This window comes from Bos grunniens, chromosome 18 (assembly GCF_055505025.1).
Source record: "Bos grunniens cultivar Pamir isolate PY7600 chromosome 18, Bosgru_T2T1.0, whole genome shotgun sequence".
NCBI classification, from domain to species: Eukaryota; Metazoa; Chordata; class Mammalia; order Artiodactyla; family Bovidae; genus Bos; species Bos grunniens.
Genome location: NC_141182.1, coordinates 58,062,269 through 58,075,209, shown reverse-complemented (window position 1 = coordinate 58,075,209; position 12,941 = coordinate 58,062,269). Strand labels below are relative to the sequence as shown.

Here is a 12,941-nt window from a genome sequence, read left to right as displayed (position 1 = left end):
TCAGCTCTGCCACTGGAGCACAAAAGCAACCACAGACATCACACAAAAAAATGAACATGGCTGTGTTCCAGTAAAACTTTATTTAAAAAATGTGTGGCCAACCAGATTTGGCTGATGGACAGTTTGCTGACTCCTGACATAGGTGATTAGTAGCCTGTATAAACATATAAAAGACTCCATACTAAAAGGTTCACCATAGATGGTGGAGGTGGAAAGGGGAGAGTAGAGCTGAACTAATCATGAAAGAAGAGAAAAACTACACTATGAATATCAGAATCACATTTATGCATTTACCAAAAACAGTACATTCATCTGTCTGTGTACATAAAGAAATTAATAATAATTGTGCAACCTCAGGATGTAAATTCAATAGGGAGTAAATATGATAAAACAATTGTTAGGTTCTTTTTAAAAATATATAATCAACACCTCTGGTTACACAGTGAATTCTGTAGCAAAAACTACAGAATTGAGTATGTGTGTGTGTGTGTATACACACTGACCTGCAGATATAAATATGCATACATACATAAGTATACAGATACACACACACATACTTAATATTGCCAAGTCATCATTTAGTTTGCTGGCAGCCTAAAAATAATGATATTCCACATTAAACAGGGTTATCATTATATTCCCACAAATTTTCCTATAATCTGGTAACCATCTGTCTTACTCTATAGAAACTCTCTTCTCAATGTATTAGGGTTTCTTCCTCAAATGAATTTTATAACTTTTAATGAAGCTAGTACAAATATAGATATTTCCACTCATTCTTAAAAGTTCTTTCCTGAGTTATTTCCCTCACATAAAATATGTGTAACTTGGAGACATGCAGTGCCTCCCTAGAGCTTTTCTGAAGCATGAATTCTATAATATATATCTGCCTCATGTTTTTTCTTCAAGAAATTCAGTTAGTTTCATTGATGTTTATGATGTTTATGCATACTAGGAATTGACTTCTGGGTAAAGCCTTGCACAGATTAACTGCTTTTATAAGATTTATCTCTGGTGTGAGTTGTCTGGTGTTTATTAAAATTTGACCTGTTGTTGAAGCTCTTCCCACACTTGGAACACACATAAGGTCTCTCTCCTGTGTGAATTCGTTGATGCACTTTGAGTTGTGGTTTCCTACTGAAGGATTTCCCGCAGTCACAGCATTCATAAGGTTTCTCTCCAATATGTGTTCTCTGATGTGTGATTAACTCTGATTTCTCAATGAAGGTGTTCCCACACTTGTAACAGGCAAAGGTTCTCTCTCTATTGTGAGTCATCTGATGTTTATGGAAATTTGATCTACCATTGAAAGCCTTCCCACATGCAGCACATACGTAGGGTTTCTCTCCCGTATGGATCCGCTGATGCTCTCTGAACTGTGACTTGGAAGTAAAGGCCTTCCCACAGTCACTGCATCTGTAAGGCTTCTCTCCGGTGTGAATTCGCTGATGCATGCTGAGGATTGACTTCTGGTTGAAGGCCTTCCCGCATTCACTGCACACGTGGTGTCTTTCTCCAGTGTGAATTTTCTGGTGTATGTTGAGGTGTGACTTTTGGGTAAAGGTCTTCCCACAGTCACTGCATTCATAAGGTTTCTCCCCAGTGTGGATTCGATGATGTATATCAAGTTGTGACTTGGAAATGAAGGATTTCCCACAGCTGTGACACTGATAAGGCTTCTCTCCAGTGTGACTTCTCTGATGTACAATCAGGTGCGCCTTCTGGATAAAGGCCTGGCCGCATTCAATACACACATAAGACTTCTCCCCTGAATGGATTCTCTGGTGCAAGCTGAGTGTTGACTTCTGGGTGAAGGCCTTCCCACATTCACTGCATACATACTGTCGCTCGCCAGTGTGGATTTTCTGATGTATACTGAGAGTTGAATTCTGGGAGAAGCCTTTCCCACATTCACCGCATTCATAGAGTTTTTCTCTTGTATGAGTTCTCTGATGTCTGAAGAGAGATAACATCTGGAAGAAAGTTTTTCCACATTCATGGCATTTATGGGGCTTCTTTCTAGTATGAGTTTTCTGGTGTGTAACCAATTCTGGCCTCTGAATGAAGACTTTTCCACATTCCTTACATATATACGGTATGTTACCTGTATGATCTGTCACACAGACCCTGAGTTTTGGTTGTGAGGTGAAGGCTTTCCCACATTTACCACATTCCTGGAGGTTTTCTACACTATGGAATCTCTGTTGCTCAAGGAGGTGTGACTTGTGGGTCAAGTCCCTCCCACATTCAGTACACTTATCTGGTTTTTCCTGAGCATGAACTTGATGCTGTGTGAGTAACTGTTTCTGGCTGAAGGCTTTTGTACATGTATTACCTTCACGGAAGTTCTCTCCTGTGTGAGTATTCTTGCAGCTGGCACTGGAAGAGCTATGGATAACTGGCTGACCAGATCCAACCATATCATCAAGGTGTTTTGTGATACTGCTTTGATTTTGATGAGTTGCTTCTAGGTTAGGTTTCAACCTTTTTGCAACTGAGAAATGTTTATGAGGTCCCTTTTGTGAAGAAACAAGGTGGGGCTTTGCCTGAATGACTGTTCCAGGGTACTTGTAGTCACAGTCCCTCTCTGTGTTCAGTGTTTTCTTATTGAAGAAAGCCCCCTGGTGTGAAGGTTTATTTTGATTTTTAGGATCCCTCTCTGTTTGGTCAGCTTGTTTCCACAGTTCTTCTAAAATGGAACACCATGAACCATCTCTTGTAACTCCACCCATCATCTCATTGTGAAATGAAGCTTCTTCAGAAATTTCCCGTTGTGGGGTTTCAAGCCCAAACTCCCCTTCTAGAAGGAGAACAAGATGAAATAGATACAGTGAACAATTAGCAAAGGATAGAGGAGAAGTCACATGGAGCTGACTGAGATTGTGCATGGAGAAACTGCTGAGTCATATACCAATGGTCATGCTGATGGTGATCAAGAGAGAAGTCACACAGCCCTTACTATATGTCAGCCACTTAGCTGTATAGCACTTAGCATTTGCTAGGCAATGTTCTATGTGATGCACACATAAATTCATTCAATCCCCACAACAATCCCAGGAAGTAACTATTTATTATCCTGGTTTTCCACATGAAACAAAGGAAGTACAATGGTTAAATAATTAACCAAAATCATTTTGCCCAGCCGTGGGGAAAGTTAAGACTTTAACAAAGGCAACCTGACCCCACTCATGCAGGTGATCTAGATACCCAGACCTAGTGCAATGACTACAGGATAAAAGAGACAAGAGTGTCATAGGGCAGCATCTGTGCACAGCCAAAGCTTGAAGGAGGGGTTCAGAGTGCAGAGTTTTCTCAACTTACAATGAGGTTATGTCCTGATATGTCCATGATAAGTTTAAAATATCATAAATCAGAAATGAGTTGAATACACCTAACCTACTAAACAAAGCTTAACCCAGCCTACTTTAAATGTGCTTAGAAGACTTATGTTAGCCTAAGGTTGAGCCAAAGCAGCTAACAAAAGACCTATTTTATAATAAAGTGTTGAATATCTCATGCAATTTATCGAATTCTGTACTGAAAGTGAAAAAAAGAGTGGTTATCTGGGTACAGAAGGGTAGTAAGTGTATTGGTTGATTTCCCTTATGATCATGTGGCTGACTGGGAGCCTGGCATCATGAGAGTATAGTACTATATATCACTAGCCTGGGAAAAGATCAAAATTTACAATTCAAAGTATAGTTTGTACTAAATGTGTATGACTTTCACAACATTGTAAAGTTGAAAAATTGTAAATTGAACCATCACAAGTCAGGGACCATCTGTATAGGTTTTCATTAAAGATCTACATTGTGATTAATCTCCCAGCTTCCTCCTACTTGTTAGAAACAATACCAAAATCATTCAGCCCTAGATATCCTCTGATAGACTATTAAAGCATCAATCCTGACATAGCCAAGCAGTGAAAGAATACCTATACTCAAACTCTCAATTCTATGAAACTAAAGTTTGTTTCCCTGAACTTAGTACATATCCCAAGAAGGGTAAACTGGAAGACTGGACAAACAGGCTGTCCCCTAGAGTCTGTCTCACCCTCTTCCACAGAGGTTAACTATGGCCAGGCACATGGCAGCCAAGCCACATAATGACTCACAATTTCCTTTGCAGTGATATGTGACAGTGAGACTGTTTTTGCTGACGAAATGGGCATACAACATTATGCACCACTTCTAGCCAGAGAAACACATCACAGTTTCTCAGTACCCTCCATCCCTTTTCTGCCTAATAGAACCTGGCTTTGGTTGCAATGCACTCATTCCCAAAGATTGACAGCATCATAAAAGATGGTACTGCAATGACAAGAGAAAAATTTCAACACCTGAATGAATACAAAACATAAGGCTTCCTGCTGAACTGACTTTTAGAAGTGTTTTATAGGAGGAGAATTATTCTGGAAATTATTCTACTGGACCTTGGTCTCTTTGTTATAACTTTCAGCTTTATGCTACTCAATATACCATTTTTTGGTTAAGAACAGGAGTCACTGATCATCCAGTTTACTAGTAAGAACATAAGACATAACAGATTCTTTTTAAAAAGGTGGCTGAATTTTACTATTATTTTATCCTATCAGAGATTTAAATACTGAGTATGGTTAAGACCGTCACGTCTTGTTTTCTTTTCTCTTTCAATCACTTGGATAAACTGTCCCAGACCCTTGTCCTGTTCCCAAACCTGTCATCTATCACTTTTTTAAAAAAATGAGAATGCGCTTTATTTTTTACCATTTTTAGTAGGTATGTATGTGTATGTGTGTGTGTATATATATATAGCATTAACTTATATGCAGAGTACATCATGAGAAATGCTGGGCTGGAAGAAGCACAAGCTGGAATCAAGATTGCTGGGAGAAATATCAATAACCTCAGATATGCAGATGACACCACCCTTATGGCAGAAAGTGAAGAGGAACTAAAAAGCCTCTTGATGAAGGTGAAAGAGGAAAGTGAAAAAGTTGGCTTAAAACTCAACATTCAGAAAACGAAGATCATGGCATCTGGTCCCATCACTTCATGGGAAATAGATGGGGAAACAGTGAAAACAGTGTCAGACTTTATGCTTTTGGGCTCCAAAATCCCTGCAGATGGTGACTGCAGCCATGAAATTAAAAGACACTCCTTGGAAGGAAAGTTATGACCAACCTAGATAGCATATTGAAAAGCAGAGACATTACTTTGCCAACAAAGGTCCATCTAGTCAAAACTATGGTTTTTCCAGTGGTCATGTATGGATGTGAGAGTTGGACTGTGAAGAAAGCTGCTGCTGCTGCTGCTGCTGCTGCTGCTGCTAAGTCGCTTCAGTCGTGTCCGACTCTGTGTGACCCCAAAGATGGCCTCCTTCTGGGCCCAGCAACCCCACAGACTGCAGCCTACCAGCTCCGCCGTCCATGGGATTTTCCAGGCAAGAGTACTGGAGTGGGGTGCCATTGCCTTCTCCAGAAGAAGAAAGCTGAGCACCGAAGAATTGATGTTTTTGAACTGTGGTGTTGGAGAAGACTCTTGAGAGTCCCTTGGACTGCAAGGAGATCCAACCAATCCATTCTGAAGGAGATCAGCCCTGGGATTTCTTTGGAAGGAATGATGCTAAAGCTGAAACTCCAGTACTTTGGCCACCTCATGCGAAGAGTTGACTCATTGGAAAAGACTCTGATGCTGGGAGGGATTGGGGGCAGGAGGAGAAGGGGATGACAGAGGATGAGATGGCTGGATGGCATCACTAACTCGATGGACATGAGTCTGAGTGAACTCCGGGAGTTGGTGATGAACAGGGAGGCCTGGTGTGCTGCAATTCATGTAGTCGCAGAGAGTCAGACACAACTGAGTGACTGAACTGAACTGATAGCATTAAAATCTGAGAAAAAGAAAGAAATCAATCTTTGGGGTAATCTATCAATGTCATCTTGACTGAACTCATGATGACTGGGAATCCACAAATCCCATTAGGAACAAAATAACCCAAGCATGAGAAAATACGTGGTTTATGGTGATACCCCTGGAATTAAGAAAAAGAGTCAACTAAATTGTGCTTTTAAAATATATATATATAGCAGAATTTCTAACATAACAAGTTAGAAGACTAAGATGGGAGAGCCAAGAAACAGAAGAATCTTCTGGACAAAACGTATAAAGTGAGAAGAATTTCTGATGTGCATAATGATTCCAATTTCTGATTTCCTTAAAGGAAATGAGACACCCCACAGGAACTGTCCACCATAAAGCTAAATAAGAGAACATGGTTTAGGCATGGGGACTGGAGGCACTGATAAAGGATCATCAGGAAAAAAAAAATTAGGCCTTAAGTGTTGAGAATAGAAGGGTCCTTTAAAGTAATTCCTCTATGAAGGGATAGCCAGAGGGAAGTACAGGGGCCCAAGTTGGAGGCACCACAATTAGGAATAAAGAAGGATTCAGTGCAGAAAAAAAATGAGTTCAGAGGACAAATTAAAAAAAAGGCCTTCAGGAAATTCCACAAAGGGATAAAATGAGACGACAAAAGCAACATACAGATGGAAAATCCAATCAGATAACAGATATGATGAGATGCTCTGTTCCCAGAAAAATGAAAACAGCTCTATCATAACATGGGCCATAAATGAGAAATTTGATAAATATTATATATGTTGGGAAGCAAGATGTAAAAATGATTAACTTAGCTGGATTAAGTGTAGTCATATCCAGTGATCAGGCAATCCCCCTTGACTATTCACCTCTGATTAATTCTTATGTTGGCCCCTATAGAACATTTACAAAATAATGTATGGCAGCATTAGCCTTAATGGCATACATTACAAAATAATGTATAGCAGCATTAGTTTTAAGGAGTAGGAGATAACGTGTGTCCACCATTGGGGAATGGATAAGTGTGGTAGGTTGAATATGGCCCCTCATGGATCTACACGACTTGACAGTCACTCACCATGATACCTCTGACATGGGAGTTCAGTCTTCCTCACCCATGGTTCCTTTCCTTCTTCAATCCTGAAAATGATCTCTGGATTGGGAATGTGATACCCTGTGAATAAGAAAGGATATTGCATTAGGATGTGGTACTGGCCTTCAGAGAAGGGCATGGCAACCCACTCTAGTATTCTGCCTGGAGAATCCCATGTACAAAGGAGCCTGATTGGCTATAGTTCATGGGGTCAAGAAGAGTCGGACACAACTGAAGTGACTTAGCGTGCAAGACATACATTGGGCTTCAGAGGTCATTCAATGAAGCTTTCTTTCATTGACATCTTTCATTAGGAACAAAGTAACATTCAAAGATGACCAAGAGGAATGAACAATTTGGGACAAGCCCAGGACAAACTGATTACACTCTTCAGATGTCCCACTGCATGCCACAAGAAGGAGGGACATCTCGGAGGTCCGTCCAAGAGTCCCAGGTCAGCTGTGCTCACCCACAGAGAAAAAGTGGCTGTAGATCTCCAGCATCACATCCTGATACAGGTGTCTCTGGGCAGGGTCCAGTTGCTGCCACTCCTCCCTGCTGAAGTCCATGGTCACATCCTCAAAAGACACTAACCCCTATAACAACATACCCCAGCTCAATGAGAATTAGTCATCATTGGTGAACTTACATACAGGGGTGTGTTCTTAATGACTTCACCATGATATATATGGCTTCCCACTAACTACCTGTTTCATATTGTATGAAATCAGAATCAGGGCAAGAAAACAATATTTTTAATATTAAAATAAGAACAAAGCTAATAAGGATTAGGTTGGCCAAAAAGTTTGTGGTTTCTGTATGTTCCTTAACAAACTTTTTGGCCAACCCAATACCATGCATCTTAACATCTTAGCTGAACAAGAAGTGGTCTTAAAATTCAGCCAACTCCAACACAAAATGAAATACATTTTTCTACAAGGCAGTGTTTGCCACTATTATGGGCTGAATTGTGCCCCCACCCCCCCCCACTCATTCATATGCTGAAGTCCTAACCCCCAGAACCTCAAAATGTGTCTGTATTTGGAGATACACAGGATTTAATGAGGTCCTTCGGAGAAGGCAATGGCACCCCACTCCAGTACTCTTGCCTGGAAAATCCCATGGATGGAGGAGCCTGGTGGGCTGCAGTCCATGGGGTCGCTGAGGGTCGGACACGACTGAGTGACTTCACTTTCACTTTTCACTTTCATGCATTGGAGAAGGAAATGGCAACCCACTCCAGTGTTCTTGCCTGGAGAATCCCATGGACAGGGAAGCCTGGTGGGCTGCCGTCTATGGGGTCGCACAGAGTCAGACACGACTGAAGTGACTTAGCAATAGCAATGAGGTCCTTAGAGTGGGTCATTGTTATTTTAAAAACACACGAAAGGTCATGAAATACATAGAACAACTTGGAATTTCAGGAAATCTTGAGTATAACCAAGAACCCTGCTTCCTCACTCCAAAATATCAAATATCAATGTCTACATTATTCCTGAGCACTTTTATTCATCTTTTAAAAGAGTAAAAACCACATGGTCCTTAAAAGCTAGTTCTTGCTCTGTGACTGTAAATTCTGAGGACAGAGGAGAAACCAGCCAATCTCCAGTGAGGAGGAGTCAGGTGGGGATCAGCTGAAACAATGCAAAGACCCAGCAGTGGATGGAGGATGAACATATGGGTGAAGGATGCCTGTGCTGAGCAGGAAGGAGTCAGTATTTCCTGGCCTGTGGCTGGAGCTATGGTTTCTTCTTCCTTTGCCCCAGGACCAACCCTCTTCTACACATCCTCCTGCATCGGTCAGTTCAGTTTCCTCTATAAGACACAGTGCCTGTGGATGAGGAAACATTAGCTATCAGTGCTCTGCTCTCCGCCGGAGAATCCACATTGTCTTGACACAGGGAGTCCAGAGTCTGCTGCTTCCTTTGTCTGCCCTCAAGTTCCGTAGAACTACCCCTGGGGTGGGGGTGGCTCCCGCTTACCTCACACGATACATCCTGCTCCTCTAAACCCAAGACCTGGGGCCTCTGGGGCAAATTCATGTCAGCAAGCATGTCCCTTCTGAGCTTCAATTCTTGGTCTCTCTTGCTGACAACTCTACTCTTTCCAGGAGCCTGCAGCTGGGTGGGCATCAGAAGGCTCCAATCAGAGCTGCTAGGAAGAGTCGACCTGAGCTGTGTAGGGAGATCCTGCAGTCTCCGTGATGTGGCCTGACCCAGGGGCTCTGGAGGGACACTGGAAATCCTGGAAAGGCAGTAAACGCATCATTACTCATCTAATATCCACGCCAGAGGAATTTCTGAGGGCCATTAGGTGAAAGTCACTGTGTTCACAACATGAGGGTAAACAAAACTCAGGAATCTATTGGGGTAAAAAATAAGATGGAAAAGATTTGGATTCAAGTTCATGAAGGTTTAACTGCAGCTCTGACACACCTTTTAACTATGAGAAGAGAGAGAGATTATTTTAGTGGCAGTTTCCAAAATGAAGAAGAAGGTATTTATCATAGGCAATGAGAAACTTCCATGAGTTGAGGTTTGTCAAGTCCTCAGAACCTGCCAGGCACATGATAAACAATAAAAAATAAAATAAAAATTATTTTATTACATGCTGAATAAAAATCAGCAAGTTGCTGAGTCAGGTATCAGATACCTTGAATAATTCTCACACCACCCTGTCAGCTAAATATCATCATTATACCCATTTGAGGGCTTCCCTGATAGCTCAGTTGGTAAAGAATCCACCTGCAATGCAGGAGACCCCGGTTCGATTCCTGGGTTGGAAGATCCCCTGGAGAAGGGAAAGGCTACTCATTCCAGTATTCTGGCCTAGAGAATTCCATGGACTGTATAATTCATGGGGTGGCAAAGAGTCGAACTGAGCAACTTTCACTTTCACTTTCGTACCCATTTCGTGGATGAGGAAACCTGAAGCTGACTGCTGTTACCTAATTTGCCTTAAGGTCACTCAGTCTCCAAAGGGAATTCTGACACGTCCCAGTTGCCACTATCCCATGTGGTCTACATAGTCAATTTCCAGAAACAGTTTACATTTCCTGTTGGCTTCAGAAAGCTTAGGCTTCAAGTAGCCCATGTCTGGAACTGAGGTTCTGGACATTTCAGTGCCCATCCATAATACAGACAGCTCAACCTTTTCTGACAAAATTCAAATTCAATGTATGGAATCCCAGCTTCATTTGGAAAACCTGTAGACATGTACTAGGACTCCCAATCACCATTAGATAACCCCCAATATAGGGTTCCAAATAATGTACCCCAGGAAGAAACTATCATTGATTTGCTCAACACCCAGTCACTTATCCTTAACTATGTCCACAGAGACCCAAGTTGGGACCAACACTGACCCACTCATTCATTTCCAAAGGACAACACTCACTGCCCAGAAAGCAAATCAATCACCTTCACAAACCTCCATCACTGGCCCACTAGGCCTCCCATCAACTGGTTCCCAAATGCTGCCCTTAGCACCCCGAACACTTTACTGATTTCACTGATCCTCCCTCAATCACTGTCTCCCTTGAGTGTGTTACAATGTGACCCTCAAAGCTCCTGCTCCCAGTCAGTCATTGCCTCCTACAGTCCCCCAAGCAGTGGACCACTTCCCCAAGTGGTTCCCAGTACCATACCAAGGCCTTCTTAAAGACCCATGTTCACTATCATATAAATAAATTTCATGGGCCAACATATAAACTCTGAATTAAAGTACACTTGCAATTCAAGTTACAAAAATACTTATATACATACAGAAATAAGGCAAGAAAGAGTGAAAATCAACGAGCCAAGCAGTAAACTTAAATTAGAAAACCCCACTTACTCTATAGCTCCCATCACTAAGAACCCCACCACTCACTCCGCAGACTCGACATCACTCATTCCACAGACCCCCATCACTCGGCCCCCAATTCCCAACATCACTCACACCAAGCGGATTACCCCCCTCATCGACCCCGCAGATTCCCCATTGCTAATGTTCCAAATCACCTCAGCATCCCACAGGCGATTCACAGGTTAGAAGAGTTGACAACAGAAGCGAAATGGCCGCTCTGGGCCACTTCCGATTCGAATCCCTGTCAGGATTTGGGAGGCTGTGTTTGAACGTTGCTCATGCTCACTAGCACCTTGGAAGCCACGGTCTGCCAATAGTTATCATGGCGTATCAAGTCCGTTGGTCTATTCCGCGGTTCATTTTCCTTCAGGGACGGTATCGGGAGAACAAGATGGCCCCGCCCATAAGGATTATATTAGGGAGGACGCCATTTTCAAAGACTCTCCGTTCCGTACAGCCAGGGAACGCACTAGGCAATCTTCATAGAATTGAAGTCTTGGTGGTGTTTCCCATTGGCGAGGGACCAATTAAAGATGTGTGTAGATATAGTTCTAGGAGAAAAATAGCATTGCATATTCTGAAAAATATCCTTTCTCTGTACTTTTCACACTGATTAAAAGCCCCTTTCTCACTATCTGGCCTCTTCCCTGTCAAGACTGCCCAGATGGTCAGAGATCTGTCGGGAGCCCAAAGGTGCAGAACTTGGCAGAGAACTCCTAAAAGCTTCGTGATTTCCTTAGTAATGAGAGCCTTTAAAGAATCGTGTGACGTTAATGAGGTGATTTTTGAGAGGGCTAAGGCATTTCTCATTTTACTGTTCTTCATTGTGCTTCACAGATATTGCCCCCCCCCCCCGCGCTTTTTTTTTAAAAAACAAGTTGAAGGTTTGGGGCAGCCCAGTGTAGAGCAAGTCTGTTAGTGTCGTTTTGCCAACAGCATTTGCTCACTTCATGTCTCTGAGTCACATTTTGGTATTTCTTGAAGTATTTCAATTTTTTTATTATATTTTTATGGTGATCTGTGATAGTGATCTTTGATGTTACTATTAAAAAGATGGCAAATCTCCGAAGGCTCAAATGATAGTTAGCCTACTTTAGCAAAAAAGTATTTTTGAATTAAGCTTTGTACATTAAAAAATATTTATTTTCATTTATTTTTGGCACTACTGGGTCTTTGTTGCTGCAAGGACTGCAGCAACAGCCCTTGAGGTGTTGAGGTGAGCAAGGGCTACTCTCTCATTGTGGTGTTTGCACTTCTCTCATTGCAATGGCTTCTCTTCTTGTGGAGCACGGGCTCTTGGTGTGTGGACTTAAGTAGTTGTGGCACATGGGCTTAGTAATTGCAGCTGCCCGGCTCTAGAGCACAGTCATAGTAGTTGGTGGTGCTCAGGCTTAGTTGCTCTGTGACATGTGGGATCTTCCTGAACTAGGGATAAGAACCCGTGTTTTCTGCATTGGCAGGAGGATTCTTTACCACCAAGCCACCAGGGAAGCCCTGTACATTTTTTTTTTTTAGAGACATATTGCTATGGCACAGTCACTGCACCGTGTGATGTAAAAATATAGTGTAATCATAACTTTTATGCACCGAAAAAAAAAAAATATTGTTTGCCTCACTTTGTTGAGGTACTTGCTTTATTGTGAACTTGAACTATCCCCAAGGTATGCCTGTCTGCTAAAATGTCTGTGTGAATTTGAATTCCTCAGTCAGAGGGCACACACATTACCAGTGTTGACAGAATACAGTATGGCCAAATGACTCTCCAGGAGGTTGTACCAATTTGCATCACCATCCCCTATAATGCGACTCATCTCTGCTTCTCTCCAACCTCAACAGCAGTGTACATTAGCACTGATTTGGATCTTTCTATCTTACCAATGAAAAATGTACCCATTATAGTTTTAACTAGAATTTCTCATTATAGACATGAAAGTAAAGTATTTTTAAGTAGGTTTCATAATGATTACTACTTTCCATTCTAATCTGTTCTGCCAACCCTGAATATTCATTAGGACTGATGGTGATGCTGAAGTTCCAATACTTTGACCACCTGATGTGAAGAGCCTATTCATTGGAAAGACCCTGATGCTGGGAAAGATTGAGGGTGGGAGGAGAAGGGGATGACAGAGAATCAGATAGTTGGG

At 42.0% G+C, this 12,941-nt stretch overlaps 2 protein-coding genes across 7 annotated transcripts in view; one reads left to right on the top strand and one right to left on the bottom strand.

Annotated features, from left to right (window-relative positions):
- Positions 1-12,941, top strand: part of LOC147354379 (sialic acid-binding Ig-like lectin 6) — a 56,695-nt gene that overhangs the window by 14,704 nt on the left and 29,050 nt on the right. The gene's annotated exons all lie outside the window — the stretch shown is intronic.
- Positions 62-11,032, bottom strand: ZNF175 (zinc finger protein 175). 4 transcript variants are annotated; one of them, XM_086353759.1, is made up of 6 exons: positions 10,953-11,032; positions 8,934-9,195; positions 8,061-8,782; positions 7,421-7,547; positions 6,937-7,032; positions 62-2,800 (listed from the first exon to the last, which is right to left on the bottom strand). In XM_086353759.1, exons 3-6 carry the CDS (start codon positions 8,160-8,162, stop codon positions 987-989), a joined length of 2,139 nt encoding a protein of 712 aa, XP_086209885.1. In that variant the 5' UTR covers positions 8,163-8,782; positions 8,934-9,195; positions 10,953-11,032; the 3' UTR covers positions 62-986. The 4 variants fall into 4 exon arrangements, with proteins under 4 accessions (XP_086209885.1, XP_086209884.1, XP_086209886.1 ...); XM_086353758.1 differs by lacking the exon at positions 8,061-8,782; XM_086353761.1 differs by lacking the exons at positions 62-2,800; positions 8,061-8,782 and adding an exon at positions 3,052-5,871.

Bases quoted from the DNA above. Each gene is read 5' to 3' on its own strand.
- ZNF175 (XM_086353758.1), bottom strand. The intron at 7,033-7,420 runs GTGAGCACAGCT...TCTTATTCACAG, and splicing joins CAGCCACTTTTTCTCTGTGG to GGTATCACATTCCCAATCCA. The intron at 2,801-6,936 runs GTGAGTGACTGT...TTCTCCTTCTAG, and splicing joins CCCATGTCAGAGGTATCATG to AAGGGGAGTTTGGGCTTGAA.